The sequence below is a fragment of the Lepus europaeus genome, chromosome 22 (assembly GCF_033115175.1).
Source record: "Lepus europaeus isolate LE1 chromosome 22, mLepTim1.pri, whole genome shotgun sequence".
Lineage (NCBI taxonomy): Eukaryota > Metazoa > Chordata > Mammalia > Lagomorpha > Leporidae > Lepus > Lepus europaeus.
Window position 1 is genome coordinate 27,130,153 of NC_084848.1, and position 27,474 is coordinate 27,157,626.

Here is a 27,474-nt window from a genome sequence, read left to right on the forward strand (position 1 = left end):
CCCGCCCCTAGCGACAGCCCTGCCCCTCGTGCTGTTGCGGAGGTGGAGCGACTGCAAAATTCTTGGAAGGTCTTATTTACTTTCCTTGGTAGGGGGTGGAACCCTGGTCGTGGCTGTAGCCAATCAGAACTCCAGGTTGGGGGGCGTCTCCCCTCCGTGTCCAATACAGAGTACCCAAGTAGGGGCGTCTTCCCTACCTCCGCCAATAGAATTCTCTGAGGTGGGAGGAGGTGCGAGCGCTTTCGCTTCTGACCAATCACATACCCTCAGGAGCAGGCCTGCGGGGGTGGAGTCAGGTGTTCTAGAGAGTGATTGGCCAGAGGAAATGCTCCTCTCCACGAATGAGAAAGTCGGGCAGGATGGAGGGAGCGGCCTGGCAGCGGTAGTGTTTCTGGCTAGCGCGGGCGGTGGAGGCTGGGGGAGCGTAGAAGAGGCGGCCGAGAACCATGGCGGCGGTGGTGGTGGCGGCGGCAGTGCGGGCCCGGATCCTGCAGGCGAGTGAGGGTGGCACCGAGGGACCACGAAGCTGGGACTTGGATGCTTTCCGTCCACTCTGAGCCATCCTCGGGCCGACCCTCGTGTTCCCCTCCCAGCCCAGCGGCCTTGTTTCCTCCTTCCCCACCCCCACCCGTACCTCCCCTAGTCTGGATGCCTCCTGGGACTTTCACCCGTTTACTCCGGAGCTTCCTGCTTGTTGGCCCTCGCCCACCGTCCTCAGCCCTGCCCGGTCCCTGCTGCCACCTCTCGGCCCGCCCACTGCCTTTCCCTGTCACTTCTGCACCAGCCACCTCGTTTTCCCGCATAAATTCCCCTCTCTTAGAGCTCTTTCGCCCGCCAGGAGCGTCCAAACGGCTCCCTTTCCCCACCCGTGAACCGAGGTAAGGGAGGGAGGGGGTTCTCGAGGGGCGAGGGTCAGCGAGTGAACTTTGAGTCTCGCTCTGGGAGTGTGCACGAGGTTTTCACCACAGGCAGACACCTGCTAAGCTGTTCTCCCCAACTCTGGCTCTGCATTTCCCACAACCCGGAGGCGTTCAGTTAAACTTTGTCTCAGTGAATTTACAGTTTTCATGTTGCAAGTAAATAAGGGCACGAAGTTCTGCTACCGCATTGTTCCAGGGACTGAACGTTGTCTAAAACAGGCGACAGAGAATGAAGCTAAGAAAGGCAAGAAGCTCCAAGCTTCCCCCCTAAAGTCAGCCCTTCGTGTGCCGGCACACCCTCCGATCTGCCCTTGGGAGACTGGGTCCTGTCTCCAGCCAGCTGCATGCCTGAGGCCTGTCGTCTCCAACCCTGCATAGCTTTCCCCTCTGTTCCCAGCCTGGCAAGCAATTGCACAGTGAGGCAATATTTACAGTAGGCAGGATTCCCAAACCTGCTTTTCTTATTCATTATGTTCAAGCGGGGAACTTCTCTGTGTTGCTGGGCTTTTAGGTAATAATACTATGCACCATGTTTCCCTGAGTTCTGCAAAAACGGAAGCAGTTTTAAGATTCTTGGCAGAGTCAGCGAAGGTTCATATTTATAAATACTCTGTTTAATGGAACAGTGTGGAAAATGGGTTGGAGGGGTTAGCCAGGTGGGCTGGCTTCACTCTTATTTCTTGCCTTGATTCCAGTTCTGCTCTAGTAGCTTTTTTCTTTTTAGTAGCAAGAACACAGTTTCCACCCTATGTTGTCCATTACCAGCCTCTCCTTCGAATCTTTGACTAAAATTGACTTTTCCCTTTGCCTCCGCCTCACTGCCACTGAAGGTATTTTGTGCTTTGCATCAGAGAGGGAGAATCTGTCTCCCATGTACTTCATTTCAGAAACAGGTACAATTTTCTGAGCTTCTCAACTCACCTGGAAAAAGAACAAAAATAATGCTCCTTAGCCGACTAGGAGTTGCTCTATCATGAAACTTTGATACAGAGTAGTCTAGATTTTGGCAGCCATGAATATTTAGAGGACTATCAAAGGGGTCTATAAAGGTGAGAATTCAAGTTTTCAGCTATCTGAAGTGTTCAACTCACGGTCTCTGTTACTGACGGTTGTCAGTCTTATTAAGCTAGAACCTCTGCTCCTGGTGATATCATCACTCCCATTCAGAGATAAGAAAACCAGCCTTAAGGAGCCTGGCTTGCCTCAGTGAGCTGACAAAGAGAGCAGGCTGTACAATCCCACTCATACTTGGCTTCTACCTTAGCTCCACCACTTGCTAGTTCAATACTAACGAAGGTTAGAATTGATGAGGATAATGCAGCCAGTTCCCTGACACTTATGGTGGCCCCAGGTCACTCACCTAGCACTTGATGGGGCTGAGAATTCAGGACTTAGTCTTGGCGTGTTTTTCTGTGTCCCACTGAAAGATCCCTGCCTTTAATGCAGTAAGTGTATCCTAGACAACAGGAGCTGCCCAGGGACACGGGCAAGAGCCCCAGACTCAACCTGTGCGCGTCAGGAGACGCTTCCAAAGGGGACTGACTCTGGGCCTGTGGCTTACAAGACTACGAGGCCACTAACCTAGAGGAGAAAGGAGTCCCTGGTAAAAGAAATAGCACGTGGGAACTAAACACCTGGAAAGCAGAAAGTTGGAGTGACCATCATAAGATGGTTTCTTTTCTTCAGCGAGTGTTTCTAAGGAAATGAAAAGGTGGGAAAGCGAATCTGTCAACAACTGCACAGCAACTCCTAGCAGAGGCAGTGCCTTCTGTACCCCTTTGACAGCCAGGAGGCCGTGTGCAAGTGAAGAAGTACAGCCGAACAGCCCAAAGTGCTCAGCTTGGCTGGTCAGTGCATTTTCTGCCCATAACAGAGAGCACATGAAACACGGTTTACACCAAGTGATGACTTGGTGAGGACTCATTCTTTCATCTCTGCGTTGTTCTATTACTGAGTGCTTGCTCTGTTCCACGAACCAGGCTAGGGCCTGAGGACACGATGAACTAGTAATCGAAGGGGAAGGAAACTTAATAACTTGACAAGCTTTTATTGCTTGATGTGAGATGAGAAATAAAATAAATTCAGATGCCTGTGAGCTCCACAACCAGGTAATTAGCTCAGACTTGAAAACAGCAGTTTCCGGAGAAAGTGATGGCTGGGACGGGCACTGTGGTACAGTGGGTTAAGCAGCTGCCTGCATTGCTGACATCCCATGTGGGTACTGATCTGAGTCCCGGTTGCTCCACTTCTGATCCAGCTCCCTGCTGATGTCCTGAGAAAGCAGCAGAAGATGACCCAAGTGCTTGGGCCCCAACACCCACATGTGGGAGACCCAAATGAAGCTCCTGGCTCTGGCCTGGCCCAGCCCTGGCCATTGCGACCATTTGGGGAATGAACTTGCAGATAGAAGATCTCACTCTCTGTAACTCTGCCTTTCAAATAAATAAATATTTTTTAATTAAAAAATAAAGAAAAGAAAGTGATGGCTAAGGGAGGACCTGAAGGAGTATGACTGAGCCAAGCAAGTGAGATGAGCTGCCACGGTAAGAGGGAGCAGGTGCAAGAGCAAAAAGCATACACTATGTTCAGAATGGCTGGAGCACAGAGCAAGGAGGAAAGCAGCAAGCCACAAAACCGAAGAAGCAATGATGCCACGTGGAGCCTCCTGAGCTTGTCACAGAGGGTAGTCTATCCCAAGGGCAGTGGGAAGGCACTGGAGGGTTTGAAACAAGGGAGGAGGTCTGACCGGATTTTTTTTTTTTTTGACAGGCAGAGTGGACAGTGAGAGAGAAAGACAGAGAGAAAGGTCTTCCTTTGCCATTGGTTCACCCTCCAATGGCCGCCACGGCCGGCACACCACGCTGATCCAAAGGCAGGAGCCAGGTGCTTCTCCTAGTCTCCCATGGGGTGCAGGGCCCAAGCACTTGGGCCATCCTCCACTGCACTCCCGGGCCACAGCAGAGAGCTGGCCTGGAAGAGGGGCAACAGGGACTAGAACCTGGTGTGCCGGCGCCGTTAGGCGGAGGATTAGCCTATTGAGCCATGGCGCCGGCCTAGATTTGTGTTTTAAAAGGGCCCTCTGGTTATGGGGTGGAAACTAGATTCAGATTAGACCTAGGAGACCCATTAGGGAGCCACTATTGAAATCCAGATGAGAGACAAAGTTTGGGGAATGGCAGCAGTGCCCGAGAGAATAGGGGCGATGTGTTCTAAAGACTTCTAGGAGGCCAGATGGCCAGGACTTGCTTGGTTCAGTGTGGAGAGGGAGGAAGGAGTTGCAGAGACATTCTGGTTTCTCCTTAGGCACTAGGTAAGAGCCCCTATTTGCTGAAAGGCGGGCTTATAGGAAGCAGGACAAATTGGTGGGAGGAAGACACAGAGTTCAGCTTTTTAAACACATGCCTAACTATCATCCAGAGATGTGGTGTAGACAGTTTTGTGGGTCTTCCTTGAAGAGGAAGGTTCTGGCCAAGGCCTGCAGATTTGGGCATCATCAGGACCTAGCTAATTAAGCTGCAGCAGTTGACAGTATCATCCAAGGATAGTATGCAGAATGAGGAGGAACGAAGACCTAGGACCAAGCTTTTAGGAATGCAAAGGGTTAACGGCCAGGAAGCGGAGGGTGAACCCATGGAAGAGGCAGAAGAGTGGCCACAGAGCAAGAAGAGGTGCCAGAGCATCACAGAAGACAGTGGAAAGGAGGCTCGGGAAGGAGGGCGTGAGTCACCGTGCCACCTCTGCTGAGGTGCAGTCCAGGAGCCTGGGAGAGTGCCTGGCATGCCAGAAGTCACCGGTGTCTCAGGGAAGTTGGAGTAGATCGGAGAGTTAATGGCAATAAAGAAATAAAGATAATCAGCAGCAATCTTTCAAGAAGTCTGCTGTTACAAGAAGGAGAGTGGTTAAGAGAAAAGGGATCTGGGTTTGTGGAGGATTTTTTTTTTTTAACATTTTATTTGAGAGAGTTACAGAGAGAAAGGTCTTGCATCCACTGGCTCACTTTCCGAAAGGCGACAACGGAGGAAGCTGAGCTGATCTGAAGCCAGGAGCTTCTTCCGGGTCTCCCATGCAGGTACAGGGGCCCAAGCACTTGGGCCATCGTCCACCACTTTCCCAGGCCATAAGAAGAGAGCTGGATCAAAGAGGAGCAGCAGGGACATGAACCGGCGCCCATATGGGATGCTGGCGCCACAGGCAGAGGCTTAGCCTGTTTTGCCACAATGCTGACCCCAGAAAGATTTTTTTTTTTTTAAAGAGTACTTATGCTCATAAAGTAGCTATTGGATGAAGAGGTTTAAGTTATAGGGAAGGAAGATAAGTAATGGAAGTGTCTGAAAAAGCAGGATGGTTGACTTCAGGGTACAGGTGCAGAGGTTAGTCTTAAAGAACAGACTTCTTCATTCAGTCCACAGATAATGACTGTGCACCTCCAGTCCCTGTCGCTTTGCCTTTGGGGAGCTTGCTCGCTACCTTCTCCATTAGATGCAGATCAATGTTGTAGAATTGCAAGTAGGAAAATTGAGGAAGTTCAGTTGTTTTCTTTTTCCTCAAAAGTAGGAAAAACAAAAGATCAGTTCCTGAAAGTAAGAAGGGGAGATGATAAGGTTTTTTTAAGACTTAATCTTTCATTTGAAAGAGTTACAGGGAAAGGAGAGACAGAAAGAGGTCTTCCATGTGCTGGCTCACTCCCCAGATGGCTGCAACAGCCAGGGCTGGGCCAGGCCAAAGCCAGGAGCCACGAACCATGAACCATGAACCGCGAGGATGCCGGGCCTGAACATTTGGACCATCTTCCACTGCTTTTCCCAGGAACATTAGCAGGTAGCTGGATATAAAGTAGAGCAGCCAGGACAGGAACTGGTGCCCACATGGGGTGCCAGTCTCACACCACAACACAGGCCCCAAGATGAATAAGTTTTGAAAGTGTGAAAGCACGTGTAAGTACTTACCGCAATAATAACAATAGCATTTAATGAGTGCCAGTGCATGCTCGCTACTTTCCACACTAGACAAATTTTTTTAACTTTTATTTAATGAATATAAATTTCCAAAGTACAGCTTATGGATTACAATGGCTTTTCCCCCCCATAACTTCCCTCCCACCCGCAACCCTCTCCTCTCCTGCTCCTTCTCCCCTTCCATTCACATCAAGATTCATTTTCAATTCTCTTTATATACAGAAGATCAATTTAGCATATATTAAGTAAAGATTTCAACAGTTTGCACCCACACAGAAACACAAAGTGAAAAATACTATTTGAGTACTAGTTATAGCATTAAATCACAATGTACAGCACATTAAGGACAGAGATCCAGTACAGTGACTCCTGTTGTTGACTTAACAAATTGACACTCTTGTTTATGGCGTCAGTAATCACCCTAGTCTCTTGTCATGAGTTGCCAAGGCTTTGGAGGCCTTTTTGAGTTTGCCGACTCTGATCATATTTAGACAAGGTCATAGTCAAAGTGGAAGTTCTCTCCTTCCTTCAGAGAAAGGTACCTCCTTCTTTGATGACCTGCTCTTTCCACTGGGATCTCACTTACAGAGATCTTTCATTTAGGGTTTTTGTTGTTGTTGTTTGTTTGTTTGTTTTTGCCAGAGTGTCTTGGCTTTCCATGCCTGAAATACTCTCATGGGCTTTTCAGCCGGATCCGAATGCCTTAAGGACTGATTCTGAGGCCAGAGTGCTGTTTAGGACATCTGCCATTCTATGAGTCTGCTGTGTATCCCGTTTCCCATGTTGGATCGTTCTCTCCCTTTTTTATTCTATCAGTTAGTATTTGCAGACACTAGTCTTGTTTATGTGATCCCTTTGACTCTAAGTCCTATAATTATGATCAATTGTAAACAGAAATTGATCACTTGGACTAGTGAGATGGCATTGGTACATGCCAACTTGATGGGATTGAATTGGAATCCCCTGGCACATTTCTAACTCCACCATTTGGGGCAATTCCGACTGAGCATGACACACTAGACAATCTTGATCACGGTGTCTGAGAAGCAGGGGAACAAGACACAGTTGGCTCCTGTGTGCATGGAACCTGCAGTGGCTATCGGGGGTAGATAGTAGCCAGGGTTGCAATACAGAGAGAAAACTTCTGGGGAAGCACCAAATGCTATGCAATCATAAAAAAGGAATTCCTAACCTAGTTTTGAGTGGGGGCAGACGTCAGCCGACCTTTCTTTCATTCAATAGATGTGTATTGAATACCGAAGTGTGTACCAGGTTCTGTGTTGGTACATAGAACCATGACTCGTGATGGGCTCCAGGAGTGCTGATGGTTTGAACAGCTTGCGTGGGGCTCAGGAGAGGAAACAGACTAGGTATTTGGAAGGATTGTTTCCTGGCTCAAAGTTACCAGCACCCTTTACCCTGGAGAGTACTGCAGGCATACAAACTCTGGCCCATCATGTGCCCTTCGGTTACACGGTCTCTCTTTAGACAAGATAATAATAAATCGTGAACTTCTAACTTTCTTTTACATCTAGCCCTGAGCTTCAGTTGGCTCACTTCGATTTGATTTGAATATTTCTTAAACCAGTTTCCACACCATATATACAAACATGGAGAGTTATTTTATTGTAGCTTTCTCTCCCTAGCTGTCTTTTGCTTTTGTATTAAGATAGCATATCTTTTTCCTATAAGACACCTGTGGCATTTTAGAAACAGCTTTATTGAAAATAAAATTGACATAGAATATCTTATTTAAAGTGTGCGGTTTGGGACCAGTGTTGTGGCATAGCAGGTGAAGCCGCCACCCGCAACACTGGCATCGCATAGGGGCACCAGTTTGTGTCCCAGCTGCTCCACTTCCAATCCACCTCCCTGCTAATGGCCTAGGAAAAGCAGCAGCAGATGATCCAAGTGCTTGAGCCCCTGGCACACACATGGGAGACCCAGATGAAGCTCCTGGCTCCTGGCTTCAGCCTGGCCCAATCCTAGCTGTTGTGGCCATCTGGGAAGTGAACCAGCAAATGGAAGATCTCTCCCTCTCTCCCTCTCTCTCTGTAACTCTGACTTTCAAATAAATAAACCTTAAAAAGAGATAAAATGTGCAATTTGACATACACAATAGTTTTACCATTTGTATACGCCTGTGAAAACATCACAATGAAGATAATGCACATTTCATATTCATCACCCCAAGAAGTTTCCCTCTTAGCCCTCCTTATCAACTTCCCTATCAGCCCCAGGTAACCACTGATCTGTAGCACTACAGATTAGTTTGGACTTTTTCTAGTTTTATATAAAAAGAATCATCCAGTTTGTACCCACGATATGTCTGACGTCTCTCACCTTCCTTCATTACTGTAATTACATAGGTTGCATGTAACAATATTTCATTCCTATTTCTTGCCGAGTAGTATCCCAAAGCATGGACATATACATTCCCTTTCTTATTTATCCAATGATAGGCATTCAGGATCTTTTCCAAGCTTTGGGCTATTACCAATAAAACTGCTAGGAATATTTGTGTCCAGGTATTTGTGTGGGCATATTATACCTACATTAGATTATATACTGTTTGAACTATACTTATATTGATTATATAGTATATTATTTATAGTATTATGCTTATAGTATTTGCATACTAACTTCAATCTAATACCTATCATATTAGACATCATGCTAAATATTTTCTCATTGTTAGATTTATGGTGACTACCTTTTCCAGGTCCAACATTAGGAAAATAGGATATAATGACCAAGAATATATTTTTAAATTAGCCAGTGCTGGAAATTCAGGACATGATCATCACAGTTTATCATTTTCTCACACAGTTTGCCATGTCTCAGAATCTCCTATCAGGGGACTTCAAAAAAGTTTCTGGAGGCTGGCACCACGGCTCACTAGGCTAATCCTCCACCTGCGTCGCCGGCACCCCGGGTTCTAGTCCCAGTGGGGCACTGGTTCTGTCCCAGTCGCTCCTCTTCCAGTCCAGCTCTCTGCTGTGGCCCGGGAGTACAGTGGAGGAGGGCCCAAGTGCTTGGGCCCTGCACCCGCATGGGAGACTAGGAGGAAGCACCTGGCTCCTGGCTTCAGATCGGAGCGGCACGCTGGCCATGGCAGCCATTTTGGGGGGTGAACCAATGGAAGGAAGACCTTTCTCTCTGTCTCTCTCTCACTGTCTAACTCTGCCTGTCAAAAAAAAAAAAAAAAAAAAAAAAAGGGCCGGCGCCGCGGCTCACTAGGCTAATCCTCCGCCTTGCGGTGCCGGCACACCGGGTTCTAGTCCCGGTCGGGGCACCGATCCTGTCCCGGTTGCCCCTCTTCCAGGCCAGCTCTCTGCTATGGCCCGGGAGTGCAGTGGAGGATGGCCCAAGTGCTTGGGCCCTGCACCCCATGGGAGACCAGGAGAAGCACCTGGCTCCTGCCATTGGATCAGTGCGGTGCGCCGGCCACAGCGCGCCTACCGCGGCGGCCATTGGAGGGTGAATCAACGGCAAAGGAAGACCTTTCTCTCTTGTCTCTCTCTCTCACTGTCCACTCTGCCTGTCAAAAATAAAAAAAAATAAAATAAAATAAAAAATAAAGTTTCTGGAGAATAAAGGATAAATTTATGTTGGTGCAAAAAAAAATCCATGCATATGAGGGATTTTCAAAATGTTCACGGAAAGTGTGTATTATTAAAACTATGTCAAATTTAAAAAAAGAAAAAACCTCTAATGCTATATAATAATAACGTTGTGGGAAATAAAAGTTCTTCTGCTTGGTACAAATTTTAAACAAACTATGCACATACTTCAAATTTTTTGGTTTCAAAATAAACTTTATAAAATTTTGTTTTTAAGTTTTTAAATTTATTTGAGAGATAGAAATCTCTCGTCAACTGATATATTCCCCAAATGCCTGCAACAGCCACGCCTGCCTGGCCTGTGCAAAAGCCAGGTCTCCCACATGTGTGACAGAGACCCAACTACTAGAGCCGTCACCTGCTGCCTCCCAGGTTGTGCCTTATCAGGAAGCTGGAATTGGCACCCGCACAGGGATACATATATCCCAAGTGTCTTCTTAACTGCTGAACCAAATGCCTTCCCCAAATAAATTTCTCTTTCAGTTTGCATTTTTCCATAATTTTTTAAAAAAAGATTTGTTTTACTTATTTGAAAGAGTTACAGAGAAAGAGGGAGAGACAAAGCAAGAAAAAGGTCTACCATCTGCTGGTTTACTCCCCAAATGGCCATAAGGGCCAGAGCAGGGTCAGACCGAAGCCAGGAGCCTGAAACTCCATCAGGTCTCCCACGTGAGTGGCAGAGGCCCAAGCACTTGGGCCATCATCCACTGATTTCCCAGGCGCATTATCAGGGAGCTGGATGGGAAATGGGGTTGCTGGTGTCACAGGTGGCGGCTTAACCCGCTGCGCCAAGGCGGCACCTCCACAAATGTTTCAAGCTCCCCTCACCTCTTTTTCTGTAAAGACTGGCCTTTGAGAGCAAACACTGAGGACTTTTTTCATATGCCTACAGTTGCTTGTATAACGTTGAGCATAGAATATCCATTCGTTAAATTTTTAGTGAGTTTCTGCTCTCATTTATCAAAATAATCATTCTTCTGCCTCACAGGTTTCTTCCAAGGTGAACTGCGCCTGGCATGCAGCATCGCCTTTCTCTTCTTCGGTGGTAAGTGCAGTTGGCCTTCAAGGGAGACTCCTGAGAAGAGAGCCAGTTCAACTTTAGGATGTTCCCTCTCACTTTCTTGCACACTTGTGATCAGAGTGTATGTCACATTGGTGACATTGTCACATCTCACATTGTCACATCACATTGTCTCATCTCATATATCGAGTTGAGGGAATCTTAAGTACTGAAAGATGGTCTTTTTAATTATGATTTTTCATGACCATACAATATTTTTTTTTTATTTTTTAGACTTTTTTTATTTTTATTTATTTTTTTTTTGACAGGCAGAGTGGACAGTGAGAGAGAGAGACAGAGAGAAAGGTCTTCCTTTGCCGTTGGTTCACCCTCCAATGGCCGCCGCGGTAGCGCGCTGCGGCCGGCGCACCGCGCTGTTCCGATGGCAGGAGCCAGGTGCTTCTCCTGGTCTCCCATGGGGTGCAGGGCCCAAGGACTTGGGCCATCCTCCACTGCACTCCCTGGCCACAGCAGAGAGCTGGCCTGGAAGAGGGGCAACCGGGACAGGATCGGTGCCCCGACCGGGACTAGAACCCGGTGTGCCGGCGCCGCAAGGCGGAGGATTAGCCTGTTGAGCCACGGCGCCGGCATGACCATACAATATTCCGTTGAGTACAGGTAACCTGAATTAACTAATAATTTTTCTGCAAACATTTATATTGCTTCAGTTTTTCGATCTTATAAAACAAATATTTCTTTATATAAATTTTTTTCCTTCTTTTAGAATAGTCTCCTTCTGAAACAAGATTACTGGGTCAAACAGTACATTTTCATGGCTTTTAGAGGTTTTCTTGACCTTCTCAGATAGTTGTTTTTTGCTTAGCAATCTTTAGAATAATTTTCCCAACCCATCTGTCTTTCAGTCATTTGCAGTACCTAAACTCTAATAAAGACTACAACACAGAATCTGCATGTAGAAGTGTGCACACACTGAAACACAGTAGGTGTTCACTTTTTTTGGCTGCCAAACCTAGTTATGGTATGAATATGGTTTGTCCCCTCCAAAACTCACTTGGAAATTTTATTTCCACTGTGGCTGTGTTGGGAGGTGAGGTCCTTAGGAGCTGATTAGGCCATTAAGAGGGATGAAAGCTGTTCTCGAGTGAACAGGGTATTAGAGTGAGGCCACCTCTTGGGTCTGTTCTTCTGCACCCGCCTGCTCACTCTTCTGCTTCTCCACCACGTCGTGGTGCAGGATGAGGCATCGCCAGATACACCTGTGCAGTACAGTCTCGGCCTCGCACCCTCCAGACCCATGTTTTCCCTTCTGCTACCCTATCCCAGGCATTCAGCTAGAGCAGCAGAAGCGCGACCGAGACAGACTGGTTACAGTGTAGTGAAAATGAGCTGCTTCTCAGAAGCAAAAAATTGTGTACATCAGTGTAAAAAATCTTTCCGCCATCAAGGTGATACACACTCATGGTAATGTGCCCAGAAATCGGCGGGGCCAAGTCAGAGTGAGTAGCCTTTGTTAACACCCAAGTGCGGCTTCTTTAGTAAAAACGTCACAGTGGCACGTGTCAACTCAGGAAGCTCACTGTGTGAGTTGCGGGGAACTTCCCATTCTCAAAGAGTATTGAGAGGCTCTGCCACTTTTTTTTTAGATTTACTTATTTTGAAAGTCAGAGTTACAGGGAGAGAGAGAGAGATGAAGATCTTCCATCTGCTGGTTCCCTCCCCCCAGATGGCCACAACAGCCAGGGCTGGGTCAGACCGAAATTAGGGGCTTCATTCAGGTCTCCTACATGGGTGGCAAGGGTCCAAACACTTGTACCATCTTCTGATGCTTTTCCCAGGCCATTAAGAGGGAGCTGGATTGGAAGTGGTGCAGTGGGGATATGAACCGGCCCCCATATAGGATGCCAGTGTCGCAGATGACAGCTTTATCTGCTGTGCCACAACACTGGCCCCAAGAGTATTATGTATCTCTTTCCTAGTGCTCATCTTTCTAAAGACCAGAAGAGGCAATTATTAATCTTCTTTCCTGTCTGTGAAAGGAAAAAGGGAGCAGGAATGCAGTTAATGAATACAAGCTTTTATTCTTTTTTTCCAGCCAACTGTAAAGCTCTTTATTGATGGAAAATTTGTTGAATCCCAAAGTGACAAATGGATTGACATCCACAACCCAGTAAGCAAAGCTGCTTTGGGGCTTAAACCAGGAACCCTGGGGACATGGTGGGAAGGTGGGATGTGGTGCTGTCTCTGTGACTCGGTCGAACTTGGGGAAGATGGGGCATTGGCAAACTCTTACGTGCTGCTTTTCCCCATCAGGCCACCAATGAGGTCATTGGCCGGGTCCCTCAGTCCACCAAGGCTGAGATGGATGCAGCCATTGCCTCCTGCAAACGTGCCTTCCCCGCGTGGGCAGACACTTCAATATTAAGCCGTCAGCAGGTCCTGCTCCGCTACCAACAACTTATTAAAGAAAACTTGGTAAAGAATCTTATCTTTTTACAGATTTATTAATTTATTTGAAAGGCAGATTTACAGAGAAAGAAAAAGAGACAAATAGAGACAGAGAGAGAGAGAATCTTCCATCTGTATTCACTTCCCAAATGGCTGCAACAGTCAGGACTGGGCCAGGCCGAAGCCAGGAGCTTCTTCCAGGTCTCCCACGTGGGTACAGGGACCCCAGCACTTGGGCCATCTTCCGCTGCTTTCCCAGGTCATAGCAGAGCGCTGGGAAGTTGAGTAGCTGGGACTCAGACTGGCAGCCGTATGGGATGCGGGTGCTGCAGGCCAGGACTTTAATCTGCTGAGCCGCACACCAGCCCTGGTAAGAAACGTGAAAGGTGCAGTTTTTCAGCATTGCTCGCAGAGTCCTTGTCAGTCCCAGAGGTCTTTGCAGCTGCCCTCCCTAACTGAGGTACAGAGACATTGTGTCTCTCCCTTTTTGCTGCTTCTCCTCAGTTTTGCTCTTCCTTGGATACCTGGGAATTGAAAGGAGGTTCATCCTTGCATTAGATTCTATTTGTGTGTTTTCTCTCTAGAAAGAAATTGCCAGGTTAATCACGCTGGAACAAGGGAAAACGCTAGCTGATGCCGAAGGAGATGTATTTCGAGGCCTTCGTAAGCTGGGAGCCCCTCTTGGGGCTTTTGGGAAAGAGAAAAGGAAGATGGGAGGCAGATTCCAGAATGGGAGGTTGCTTCTTTATGTTGACTCTAGCATCCCATGATATCTTCAATACTTTAAAAAATGGCAATACTTGTTAGGCACTGGTGAGACTGATTTATTCTTTTTTTAACTCAAATGATCTTCTGGTAGGTATATGTATTTCACTGTCTTTTTCCCATATAGAGAATCTCATTTTGCACAACCCCTTTGGATAGGACCGCCTATCTCAGGCTGAAAGAGCGTGACAAAGCTAAGTAGTACCCAGCGTGCAGAGCTGCTGGCCTGACTTCTTCTCTGTTCCAGAGGTGGTTGAGCATGCCTGCAGCGTGACATCCCTCATGCTGGGAGAGACCATGCCATCCATCACCAAAGACATGGACCTCTATTCCTACCGTCTGCCCCTGGGGGTGTGTGCAGGCATTGCTCCGTTCAATTTTCCCGCCATGATCCCCCTTTGGATGTTCCCCATGGCCATGGTGTGTGGAAACACCTTCCTGATGAAGCCGTCAGAGCGCGTTCCCGGAGCCACTATGCTTCTTGCTAAGTTGCTTCAGGACTCTGGTGCCCCCGATGGAACGCTGAACGTTATCCATGGACAGCACGAAGGTAACCGCCCTTCGGCACGGGGCTCCGTAACCTGCCTACCAGAAAGTCAGGGTGTGAGGCGGCGATTGGATGTGTTAGGATGAGAGCACTGGGGAAGAAGGGAAGTCCAGGATTGAAGGTAATGTGTGCTGCTGGTTCCCGGCTCTAACTAACCAACTGGGATTAGCAGTGCTTCTTGCCTTATGCTATACTTTGGGACACGAGAAATTTGGGTTAAGACTAGACACAGACTAAAGAACATTTTAGCCTCAGTGTTAAGGGAGGCCAGGAAAGTATTCTTTTTTTTTTTTAAGATTTATTTATTTATTTGAAAGAGTTACACAGAGAGAGAGAGGTCTTCCATCCATTGGTTCACTTCCCAATTGGCCACAATGGCTGGGACTATGCCAATCCGAAGCCAGGAGCTTCTTCCAGGTCTCCCATGTGGGTACAGGGGCCCAAGGACCTAGGCCATCTTCTACTGCCATAGCATCTTCTAGGCCATAGCAGAGAGCTGGATCGGAAGTGGAGCAGCTGGGGCTTGAACCGGTGCCCATATGGGCTTTACCCGCTATGCCACAGCGCTGGCCCCAGAAGTATTTTTTAGCTCGGAGAATTTTTAGACCTCAGATTGAAGGCCTTCTATTTTCCATAATAATAGTTAATAAATAGTGCTTCTGTGTTTCAGGTACTGTTCCTAGTACTGTCTATACATGATCTTACCTAATCTTTATAACAACCTTTTGAGGCAGGAATATTTTACAGATGAGAAATTTGAGACACAGTGAAATTACGTAATTTGCCCACAGTCATTCTGCCAGGACCTATCATATGTATATATACCTCGTAAGGCTGACTCTAGTTTTTGCTTTTAATTACTATGCCATATTGCCAGTCACTTGGGTGCACACTGGTCTTTGAGAGGCTCAGTGCATAGTGACAGCTGAGGAAACAGCACATTCCTTTTTTGTTTTGTTTTGTTAAGATTTTATTTATTTATTTAAAAGGCAGAGTTAGAGAGAGAGAGAGGGAGAGGGAGAGAGAGAGAGAGAGATCTTCTACCCACTGGTTCACTTCCCAAATGGCCACAGTGGCCAGGAGCTTCTTCCAGTTCTCCCCTGTGAGTACAGGGGCCCAAGCACTTGGGCCATCTTCCTCTGCTTTCCCAGCCACATCTGCAGGGAGCTGGATTGGAAGTGGAGCAGCCGGTGGCTTAACCTGCTGCGCCGGTCCTGGAAATAGCACATTCTTACTGGACGAGGAATGTTAGAAGTCTGGAGGAAAATACAAATGGTTAGTTTCAAGTAGAAATTCTGGAATAGCAGATAGTGAAAGGGAATGGGCTAAGTAGAATTTGTAAATTAAAGAATGTAAGAGGAAGAGGCAAGAGAGAGCTTTATAAGAGGAATCTAATGTAGAGAAAACAAGTGCATGAGAACTTCTAATTCATAGCAGTGGGGCAGAGGGAGATCTTGTGCTGAGAAGCCTGTGGCCATTTGTTTCTTTGTGGTGATTGTTTCTTTTCTTCTTAAAGCTGTAAATTTTATTTGTGATCATCCGGACATCAAAGCAATCAGCTTTGTGGGATCCAACCAGGCAGGAGAGTACATCTTCGAGAGAGGGTCAAGACATGGCAAGAGAGTTCAAGCCAATATGGTGACTTCTTATTCCTTTTATCTCCAAACTTCGTTATATTGAAATTACCTTGGAGCAGCTAAGCCAAAGGACTGCTCATCCCAGTGTATCAGTGTTTGCTAACCACTTCATCCTGAATGTCTTTTCTTTAACCATTACCTTGTAAGGCATTTTTTTTTTAAAGATTTATTTATTTATTTGAGAGGCAGAGTTACAGAAAGAGGGAGAGACAGAGAGATCTTCAGTCCTCTGGTTCACTCCCCAGATGGCCACAATGGCCAGAGCTGGGCTGATCCAAAGCCAGGAGCCAGGAGCTTCTTCCCGGTCTACCATGAGAATGCAGGAGCCCAAGTGCTTGGGCCATTTCCACTGCTATCCTAGGCCATTAGCAGGGAGCTGGATCGGAAATGGAGCAGCTGGGACTGGAACTGGTGCCTAAACGGGATGTCAGCACTGTAGGCAGAGGCTTAACCTACTATGCCACAGCACTGGCCCCAGGCATTTACTTCCAAGTCAAGAGAATCACCTCTTCTACACGAGTAATCTAGAAGACAAAGAGCACAATCCTCCCTAATGTTACTCACATGCCTTGGGCTTCCACAGTAACATTGAGATTCTGGTTCTGGCTTCTGGTTTCTTCTTTTATACCATGCTTTTAGTCTGTAATCCTTCCTTCCTATTAAGGCATGTCCTAACTACTAGTCTCAAAGATAAGATCGTATCTAAGTTTCCAGTCTACTTAAGGCACTGGAGAGAACCAGTTTGTTTGGTTTACTTGATTGCATAGTTTTGCTGTTCTCTTGCTAGTTCCTTGCCAGTTCTTAGCAAATCTTTGATACTAAGCATTAAATTCTATTTCTCATCCTTCTTAAGCTAATATTGCACAAAAGATAGCCATCTCTGCCCTGGCTTGCATATACCAACTCAGTTTTGGGGCTGAGTGATTTTTGGTCAGTTTGACTTAAGCTCCTTCTAGTTCCCTCCATACTTATTGAGTGTATTATGTGTTCAAAATTACATGTAATGGAATTAAATTAAGAACCAGACATGGATATGTATCCATGCTCTCAACTGTGTTTTATCTTGAAACGTAAATAGGTAAATGATTATATTATTCTACATAATAAATAAGTATATGAAGCTGTGTATCTAGAAACAAGCCAATTCGGGGACCCTCTCTAAAAAATATGAATCAGGAGGTCTACTTATTTCACCTCTCAGCTGATTTCTGGCATTCATACTGGCAACTATGTTTACACGCTCTTTAACTGGAGACCCCAACAGACAGTAAATTCTTTCCTGTCGACCTTAGGAAAGGGAAGGGGCTTTCCCTGGTGCGTGGATGCAGTGTTTTACTGTCAGTGTGAATGTAAATGGGGCTGGGGTAGTTTTTGTTTCATTTTTGTAGCTGCTGTTTTTTTTTTTTTGTTTTGTTTTGTTTTGTTTTTTTTTTGTCTTGGTAATGGTTTTCACCTAAATAAGCACATATCAGCTTATCAGCTGGAAAACGAAGAAGTAACATGAAGGATCCTAAGGATGAATTCTCGAGTTTTTTTCCTTTGAGTTCTCATGTGAAATTTCAGATTCCTTGTTTATTTACTATATTTGGCTAAAAGGAGACTGAGGTACTTTCTGTATTTTTTTAGGGAGCCAAAAACCATGGGGTGGTCATGCCAGATGCCAATAAGGAGAATACCTTGAACCAACTGGTTGGGGCAGCATTTGGAGCTGCTGGCCAGCGCTGCATGGCTCTGTCAACAGCAATCCTTGTGGGAGAAGCTAAGAAGTGGCTGCCAGAGCTGGTGGAGCGTGCCAAGAACCTGAGAGTCAATGCAGGTGACCAGTTATCTGCCTGCCTCCTTAAGCTGTTTCATTTGTGGCACTAGACCCTTGGATTTAGCATTGGCCTTGACTCTTGGGAGCAATGTCTATTCCTTTTTTTTTTTTTTTTTTTTTTTTTTTTTTTTTTTTTTGACAGGCAGAGTGGACAGTGAGAGAGAGAGAAAAAGGTCTTCCTTTTTGCCATTGGTTCACCCTCCAGTGGCCGCCACGGTAGGCGCGCTGCGTCCGGCGCACTGCGCTGATCCGATGGCAGGAGCCAGGTGTTTCTCCTGGTCTCCCATGGGGTGCAGGGCCCAAGCACTTGGGCCATCCTCCACTGCACTCCCTGGCCACAGCAGAGAGCTGGCCTGGAAGAGGGGCAACCGGGACAGGATCGGTGCCCCGACCGGGACTAGAACCCGGTGTGCCGGTGCCGCAAGGCGGAGGATTAGCCTATTGAGCCGCGGCGCCGGCCGAGCAATGTCTATTCCTACCATTGTTTCTGTTTATACTATAGTTGTTATTTGGATATATCTCTTGTTAGCGGTCATAATTCAAGTTAATGAAGACCTTACATATTTTTACATTGTTTTACAGGAGACCAGCCTGGAGCTGATCTTGGCCCTCTGATCACTCCCCAGGCCAAAGAGCGAGTCTGTAACCTGATTGATAGTGGACCAAAGGAGGGAGCGTCCATCCTTCTTGATGGGCGGAAAATTAAAGTGAAAGGCTATGAAAATGGTAACTTTGTTGGACCAACCATCATCTCAAATGTAAAGGTGAACAGCTCTTGATTATCTCACAAATATGAGAGCCGAAGGCATCTTAGAGGCTATACAATCTCATTCTTCTAATTTATAAATGAAAGTATTTCATGATTTAAGACCTCATCTCTTGCCAGGACTGCACAGTTATTTTATTTATTTTTTAAAGACTTATTAATTTATTTGAGAGGCAGAGTTACAGAGAGAGGGAAAGACAGAGAAGGAGATCTTCCATCTGTTGGTTCACTCCCCAAATGGCCGGAGTTGGGGCAATCTGAAGCCAAGATCCAGGTGCCTCTTCCTGGTCTCCCATGTGGGTGCAGAGGCCAAAGCACTTAGGCCATCTTCCACTGTCTTCCCGGGCCATCAGCAGAGAGCTGGATCAGAAGAGGAGCAGCTGGGACTCAATCCAGCACCCATATGGGACGCTGGCATTGCAGGTGGAGAATTAACCTAGTATGCCACAGCACCAGCCCCCAGTTATTTTATTAAACTAGTCCTTTATACTATACTAGCAGGACAGTTTTCATAAGGGGCTGGATATTTTCTGCTTTGCAGCAACTGTCAACTCTGACACAGTAGTATAAAATCAGCCATGAAAACTGTGGTGGGGCTGGTGCTGTGGCATAGTGGGTAAAGTTGCCACCTGCAGTGCTGGCATCCCTTATGGGTTCTAGTTCTAGTCCCGGCTGCTCCACTTCCCATCCAGCTCTCTGCTATGGCCTGGGAAAGCAGTAGAAGATGGTCCCTGCACCCGTGGAGGAGACTTGGGAGAAGCTCCTAGCTCTTGACTTTGGATCGGCACAGCTCTGGCTGTTGCAGCTGGGGAGTGAACCAGCAGGTGGAAGACGTCTATCTCTCTCTTTGTCTCTGCCTTTTAAATAAATAAATATATTTTTTTTAAAATTTAAAAATAACTGTGTGGCTGTGTTCTACTTATTTAAGGACACTGAAATTTCAATTTCAGATAATTTCACCTCATTGAATTTAAAATTTTTTTTCAACCATTTAAAAATGCAGAAATGCAATGAAAAAAAGAAAAAAATGCAGAAACTATCCTTAGCTTGTGGGCTGCACAAAAACAGGCAGCAACCACATTTGGGTCAAAGGCTATATAATCTGCCAGCCCCTGTCTTACATTCTACTGTGTTATTTATTTAATGTGAATTTTCCTCTACCTCTCCTTTTCGCTCCTGGCTCAAAGCTACTGCAGTGTCTCAATCAATTTATCAACAACTGAGTATTTACTGAATACCTATGCCTACTCTGTGCCCAAAATTTAGCAGTGTGTCACCAGAAAGTGAAAAAAGGAAAAAGAATTGATGGGTCAATTTTTATTTATTAAGACTGAAAGTCTTTCCGCTAATAGGACTAAATTTGAGGATAGGAGGCTGTACTGAAATTTGCAGATCCTCACAGTAATCCTGAATAATCAACAGTTGACTGTGAGTAGAAATTATGAGATCTTTTGCCATAGAACTCTAGAGGAACGCACTTATCAACAACAAACACAGCTGACGAGGTGCAGGGGTGAAGGCTTTGAATGGTTAAGTGTAACCAGTAACACTAACAAAATGTGAATGTACAGACTTGTAGGAGGCCAAGGAGTGAATGAGAACTGATTGCCATTCTTAGAACTTAACACAGGGTTTCTATGAGCATAAACATTCTCCTGGTGTATTTAATACATGCTTATAAAAATGAATTTTTGTGTAATTTTTTTGAAAGCATAACAATTATATGAAACTAGTTGTACAGGTATTAGGAAGCCAGTGGTGGGCCATGGGCATGAAAAATATGGGGTTATTTTATTATGGTTATCTTGTTATTAAGAATTTTAGGTTGTGTGTATAATTGATTGCTTAGAAGGTAGAATACAGTAAGAGAGGACTTGTTAAAAGAGGTGATTTAAAATGAAAAGAGGTCACTGACATGGAAGCTTAGTGAAAGTGCCAAATAAACATAAAATACTCAAAATACAAAAAGCTGACTTTTCTGGGTGCATCCCTCCTGGCAGCCAAATATGACCTGTTACAAAGAAGAGATTTTTGGTCCAGTTCTCGTGGTTCTGGAGACAGAAACATTGGATGAAGCCATCAAGATCGTCAATGACAACCCATATGGAAATGGGACTGCCATCTTCACGACCAATGGAGCCACTGCTCGGAAATACTCCCACCTGGTGGATGTTGGACAGGTCTGTGAGCAGAATTTGTAGGAGATGATAGCCTAGAGCCTAAGAGGAGACAGTAAACAGTGATCAGTGGTGCAGCCTTATTGAAAGACTGTCCCTCCACTCTCCCACAGTGCCTCTTTTCTTGCTAAGACACACAAGGTTCGCGGGGCGGAAGTTGGGTGTTTGAAACTGGTCTCTCTGAAACCTCTGTGCTGCTAAGTGGAGGGGGAACCTCTGCTTGAGTTCTCTGCTCAGTGTTTGTTATGCTTTGTTTTCCACATTAGGTGGGGGTGAATGTTCCCATTCCAGTGCCTTTGCCAATGTTCTCATTCACCGGCTCTCGATCTTCCTTCAGGGGAGACACCAATTTCTATGGCAAACAGGTAACTTTTGAATAAAATATTTTTTTCTTTAAAAAACTTTCTTGAACATCTCAGGAGGGAGGATTCTGCCAGCAGCTTCCGTGGGGTCGTTTGTTGTTCACCAGTGTGTCTCAGAAGTTTCCCTAGAAAAAATATAAACGGTCATGAAAATGTGCCGAAGTTGCTGCTTCCTGAATGACTTAAGGCACAAAGTTTTGGGACGTGCAAGACTTTGTATATGCCATTTCCTCTGCCTGTGGTCCTCCCCTGTCCTCCCCTGCCATCTAACTGCTCCTAATCATCTGTCATGTCTCAGTTTAAATACACACCTCGAGAAATCACCTTTAACCAGCCCCCTTCTCCTGCTCAAGGTGAGTGGGTTGCCCCCTGTGCTCCCTCTGCACCCACTTCTCCTGTCATAGTTACTCCTTTATAAAACATTGTACTGAGCACCTTTGTACCAAATACTCCATAAACTGAATTCAACACTGAACAAGAAAAATAAAGCAGTTCTGGAACCAAATTGCCTGGGTTCAAATTGCATCTCAGGGGCCAGCACTTTGGCAGAGTGGGTAAAGCCACCACCTGTGCCCCCGGCATCCCATTTAGGCACTGGTTCCAGTCCTGGCTGCTCCACTTCCAATCCAGCTCCCTGCTAATGGCCTTGGAAAGCAGCAGAGGATGGGCAAAGTGCTTGGGCCCCTTCCCCCATGTGGGAGACCTGGAAGAAGCTTCTGGTTCCTGGCTTAACAATGGCCCAGTGTTGCCCAGCTCTGGCCATTGAGGCCATTTGGGGGGGTGGGCCAGCAGATGGAGAATCAATCTCTCTCTCTCTCTCTCTCTCTCTCTCTCTCTATCTCTCTCTCTCTTACTCTGCCTTTTAAATAAATAAGTAAATATTTAAAAAAAAATTGCAGCTCAGCCAGTTACTGGCTGTATGATGTCACTGCATAACTTCTTTATGCCTCAAGTTTCTTCATCTGTAGAGGGAAAATATAATAAAAGTATCTACAGATGATTTTGTAAGGTTTTGAGGACTGAATTATCACTATAACCATCAGCAAGTACATATGTCCTGAGGCAGGAAGAGGCCTGGTGTGTTCACACAGCAGAAACGGGCTGAGCACAATGAGTAAGTGAGGAGAGTGGGAAGAGATGATACTAGAGGAACAGGCAGGGGTCAAGACTTGCTGAGCTCTTTAAGTCTTGGTGAGAAGACCTCACCACACTGCAATTACTATGTTTCTGTGTACCTGGTACAGAGCAGGCTTCCCAAACGTTGGTTAGTGGAAGTTCTTTGTAGTGCCACAGAAATACAACCACTTTGAAACCCTCATTAATAAATTACATATTTTGATACCAATCTTCCCTTTTATAGGTTTATAAAAAACTATTATGCATAGTAGATGTAACAGGGTGGTTACCTAGTCAACACTGGTTACTTAGAGACTGATTATCCAGCTTGTACATTAGTCACAGCTTTTGAAAAATTGACTACAGATGCTCCTTGACTTAGCAGGGGGGGTTATATCCCAATAAATCCATCATAAATTGAAAATATCAGGAATCAAAAATGGCTAAGCTGCCACCTGGGATGCTGACAGCCCACGTCAGAGTCCCTGGTTTGAATCCCGGTTACTCTGTGCTTCCAAATCCAGCTTCCTGCTAATGTACCTGGGAGGCAGCAGACAACAGTGCAGTACCTGAGTTCTGGCCACCCCCTTGGGAGACTGGGGTGGAGTTCCTGGATCCTGGATTCAGTCTGGTCTAACCTTGTCTGTTTGTGAGCATTTTGGGAGTGAACCATAGGATGGAAGATCTGTGTCTCTTTACCTCTTCCCTCTGTCACTTTGCCTTTCAAATAAATAACTCTTTTTAAAAAAAGGCATTTGCTACAGCTGGCCTACTGAACATCCCAGCTCAGTTTTCCCCTGGTGATGGCAAGGCTGACCAACAGCTGCTTTTGCTGTCCCCTGCCTAGCATCTCATGAGAATATCATCCCGGCCGGCGCCGTGGCTTAACAGGCTAATCCTCCGCCTTGTGGCGCCGGCACACCGGGTTTTAGTCCCGGGTAGGGCGCCGGATTCTATCCCGGTTGCCCCCTTCCAGGCCAGCTCTCTGCTATGGCCCGGGAAGGCAGTGGAGGATGCCCAAGTCCTTGGGCCCTGCACCCGCATGGGAGACCAGGAGAAGCACCTGGCTCCTGCCTTCAGATCATCACAATGCACCGGCCGCAGCGGCCATTGGAGGGTGAACCAACGGCAAAAGGGAAGACCTTTCTCTCTGTCTCTCTCTCTCACTATCCAGTCTGCCTGTCAAAAAAAAAAAAAAAGAGAGAGAATATCATCCCAAACATCACCAGCCTGTGGAAAGATCAAAACCCAAACCTTGAAGTATGGTTTCTAGGGAGGTGTATGACTAATATACAATCATTATTTTTATTTTTTAAGATTCATTTTATTTATTTATTAAAGGCAGGGTGAAGTGGGGAGACAGAGAAAGAGGTCTCCCATCTGCTGGTTCACTCCCCAAATGGCTGCAATGGCTGGGACCCACTTCATCTGGGTCTCCCATATGGGTGGCAAGTGCCCCAGCACTTGGGCCATCTTTCACTGCCTTCCAGGTGCATTAGCAGGGAGCTGTATCACAAGCAAAGCAGCCAGGACTGAAATCAGCTCCCAGATATAGAATGCTGCCATTGCAGGCAACAGCTTAACCCACTGTGCCACAATGCTGCCTTTCATACCATCTTCAAATTGAAAAATCATAATTTGAACCATCATATGTCAGGGATCAGCTGTAGTTTAATACAAGCAATGAGTATTTAAGAGTAGCAATTGTTTTATTTTTTATTTTTTTAAAGATTTATTTGTTTATTTGAAAGACTTACAGAGAGAGAGAGAGAGAGAGAGAGAGAGAGAGAGAGGTCTTCCATCCTATGGTTCACTCCCCAGTTGGCCACAATGGCCAGAGCTGTGCCGATCGGAAGCCAGGAGCCAGGAGAGCAATTGTTTTAAATAATGTCCCATTCTCCCACCCCACTCCCACATTTGGTTTAATTAGTATAAATTATCTGGGTAAGTGAGGTTTATGGGAGGAAATTCTTGATCTCATACACAGTTTGAAGTCTTAAATTCTTAGATTTTTAAGATTTATTATTTAGCTGAAAGCAGAGTTACAGAGAGAGAGAGAGAGAGGAGGAGAGACAGAGATCTTCCATCCGCTGCTGGTTCAACTCTCCAAATGGCTGTAATGACTGAGATTGGGCCAGGAAAAAGCCAGGAGCCAGGAGCTTCTTCCAGGTCTCCCTTGTGGGTGCAGGGATCCAAGCACTTGGGTCATCCTTTGCTGCCTTCCTAGGTGCATTAGCAGGGAGCTGGATTGGAAGTGGAGCAGCAGGGACTCAAACCAGCACCCATATGGGATGCCAGTGCTGTAGGTCATGGTCTAATCCACTGTCCCAAAGCACTGGCCCCAAATTCTTAGATTAGTAAATTGCTACTTTGCATTCTGGAAAGAACACATGAAAATATCATTTATTAAAGATTTATTTTATTTATTTGAAAGAATTACAAAGAAAGGTAGAGCCAGAGAGAAACAAAGAAAGAAAGGTCTTCTATCCGCTGGTTCACTCCCCAAATGGCTGCAAAGGCTGGATCTGGGCCTATCCAAAACCAGGAACTAGCAGCTTCTTCTTGGTCTCCCATGCGGGTGCAGGGGCCCAGGTACTTGGGCCATCATTTACTGCTTTCCCAGGCCACAGAAGAGAGTGGGATGGGAAGAAGAACAGCTGGGACTTGAACAGGCACCCATATGGAATGCTGGCGCTGCAGGCAGAGCCTTAGCCCACTACGCCACAGCGGCCCTGAAAGTATCATTCTTTTTTGTTTTTTGACAGGCAGAGTGGACAGTGAGAGAGAGAGACAGAGAGAAAGGTCTTCCTTTTGCCGTTGGTTCACCCCGCAATGGCCGCCGCGGCCGGTGCGCTGCGGCCGGCACACCGCGCTGATCCGAAGGCAGGAGCCAGGTGCTTCTCCTGGTCTCCCATGCGGGTGCAGGGCCCAAGCACTTGGGCCATCCTCCACTGTCTTCCCGGGCCATAGCAGAGAGCTGGCCTGGAAGAGGGGCAACTGGGACTAGAACCCGGTGTGCCAGCGCCGCAAGGTGGAGGATTAGCCTGTTGAGCCACGGAACCGGCAGAAAGTATCATTCTTACATAATAAAATGTAAAGGCTGTATCTTTATGTTGAAAGTATACTCTCTAAAATTGTTCTTGATGCATTAAAATGACCCAATTTTGTCAAATAATTCTAGAAGAGCATTTTAACCAAGATTAATACTTTTACTAAAAATATCTTTCTGGCATGCTAGTAATTTTATTGTGTTAGATCTGTACAATGTATTCTCTTTTGCTTAAGTCTCCCTCTCTCCCTCCCTCCTTACCTCCCTCTGAGAAAGCAAGCCAGAGAGGGCCTAAAACATACTGAAATTTTTTGCCCACATCTTACAGACACCTCAGAAGTGAATGTGTATAATGTCAGACGTTTTACTTTAGATCGTCTCATCCCTAACAGTTACCAGGAATATTTCACTGCCTCATTCCTTTTCCTTCGTCATGGGAAGAAGAAAACTAATAGTTGTTGAGCAGCAGGTACTTTGCTACAATATGTTGCTTTGTCGTCTCATTTTCTCCTCACAACTTGCTCTGCGGTGGCTGTTAATGTCACACAGATGAGGCTCCAGTAGGAGCAGAGGTGGATTTGAGCCAGGTGTATTGATTAGGGCACATGACACTCAGCTTTAGGTCGAGAATGACCTGCAAGTGAACAGGCTGCATTGTTCAATTTTTCTGTTTAGACCCTCTTGGCTTAGAAATCCTAATTTTAGCATAATAATGAGAGCTAAGGTTTGACTGTTTACTGTGTGCCTGCCAGGTGTGTGTGTGTGTGTGTGTATGGAAAATGTTTTTAAGTACATTATCTCAAAAACAACATACTGGATTTTGCTTGGTTACAGCTATTCCTTGGACAGGAACACAGTAGCACTCAAAGCACTGCCTTCTAAAGCTCATTGAAAGAAGAATCATGAAACCCCAGAACACATGCTAAGCCTTTGTTTTTCCTTTGTTCTCTTTAGGGCATCCAGTTCTACACTCAGTTAAAGACTATCACTTCTCAGTGGAAAGAAGAAGATGCTACTCTCTCAACACCTGCTGTAGTCATGCCTACCATGGGCCGCTAGAAACAAGTTTGTTCAAGACAGTCCACCCCAAGTAATCTCCCTTTATTCTTGACCAACTTCATTTGCCAACCTTGCTCAGATCAGATCCTTGGCGTTGGCATCCGTTGTAATTGAGTGCTTTCCCAGGACTGTTAGCCCCTTTCACAGTTGCTATAGGGAGACTCCTAATATAACACTGAAACTAGAGTTTCACTTGCTCTTCATCCTTCTGTTTTTGAAGTAACTGTTCTAATTGTGAAATGTTTACCTGGAATGAGAGCTTAGACCTGTTTTCTAAAAATGCTCCCCTTTGTTGATGACTTGAAGGAGTTTACATACAGAAGACCGTCCAATAATTGGAAGAACTCTTGGATTAGGAATTTGGATATTAAGAATTAGGACAGAAATAATTCACCCTGGGGTTAAGCCTCAAACACAGCCCTACATAAATGCCAGTGGGGAAGACGCCTCTCCAGGTTTTCCTGAATTTCACTTTCAGCTAACACCACACAGGATGTAACCCATTTCTACACGTCCCAACATTGTGACAACTGCTTCTTTCTTTTCTGCTCAATGCTTTTCTGTTGTCCTTGTGATTCAAGACCATTATTTAATGCTGTCATTGTCACTGCTCCTGCTTCTTAGACGTTATTTCTCAAGGATACCTCCGGACTTAATGGATAAGTCAACTTCTTGTGAAGTGTGCCAAGGTTCAGTGCCTGCTTCGGCAATCACTAATTAATGCTTCAGCTGTTAACTCAGACACAAACAGTGTGAGGATTATTTCAAAAGTTATTTTATACCCAGAAATCAAGAAGTGTTCCAATCATGGAAGTGGATTAAGACTCCCGCCTTAAGCAAGTTTAATCTATTACTTGCCAAATTTTGTATGTTCTTTCCTTTTCCTGTATTTCTATTAGTGACACTTTTAATGAAAGAATTCTTCATGTAGAGTAATTATTTAGGGCCTAAGAAATTTCAAAGCTTTTCATTACAAAAAGCAAGAGAAGAGATGCTCTGACAGTGTTCTGCTACCACTAATTCAACTGCCTTTAAGCTTTTTTAAGTCAGAACAGAAACAGATGTGAACAAAATGGATTCTTTTTGATCTACCACCCCAAATGAATACTGGCTTTCTGAACTAGAAGAAGGTTATTGCCTCTGATGTTGTAATTCTGGTTCTTTGCCAAGTGGCATAGATCATTTATTTTTCTGCCTCTTCATTAGTTTCTTGGAT

At 45.7% G+C, this 27,474-nt stretch overlaps 1 protein-coding gene across 2 annotated transcripts; it reads left to right on the top strand.

Moving 5' to 3' along the window:
• The first annotated feature begins 388 nt into the window (after positions 1-388).
• ALDH6A1 (aldehyde dehydrogenase 6 family member A1) lies at positions 389-26,856 on the top strand. 2 transcript variants are annotated; one of them, XM_062181729.1, is made up of 12 exons: positions 389-494; positions 10,487-10,543; positions 12,612-12,686; positions 12,830-12,991; positions 13,549-13,627; positions 13,977-14,279; positions 15,793-15,914; positions 17,540-17,729; positions 18,312-18,493; positions 20,496-20,675; positions 20,939-21,037; positions 26,154-26,856. In XM_062181729.1, exons 1-12 carry the CDS (start codon positions 447-449, stop codon positions 26,256-26,258), a joined length of 1,602 nt encoding a protein of 533 aa, XP_062037713.1. In that variant the 5' UTR covers positions 389-446; the 3' UTR covers positions 26,259-26,856. The 2 variants fall into 2 exon arrangements, with proteins under 2 accessions (XP_062037713.1, XP_062037714.1); XM_062181730.1 differs by lacking the exon at positions 389-494 and adding an exon at positions 567-878.
• The last annotated feature ends 618 nt before the right edge of the window (positions 26,857-27,474 follow it).

What these genes read in the sequence shown, in the direction of transcription:
- ALDH6A1 (XM_062181729.1), top strand. Translation starts at nt 447, where the DNA reads ATGGCGGCGGTGGTGGTGGCGGCGGCAGTGCGGGCCCGGATCCTGCAG. An exon ending in AGAGAGTTCAAGCCAATATG is followed by an intron (nt 15,915 to 17,539) that starts GTGACTTCTTAT and finishes GTATTTTTTTAG; the next exon opens with GGAGCCAAAAACCATGGGGT. An exon ending in CCATCATCTCAAATGTAAAG is followed by an intron (nt 18,494 to 20,495) that starts GTGAACAGCTCT and finishes CCCTCCTGGCAG; the next exon opens with CCAAATATGACCTGTTACAA.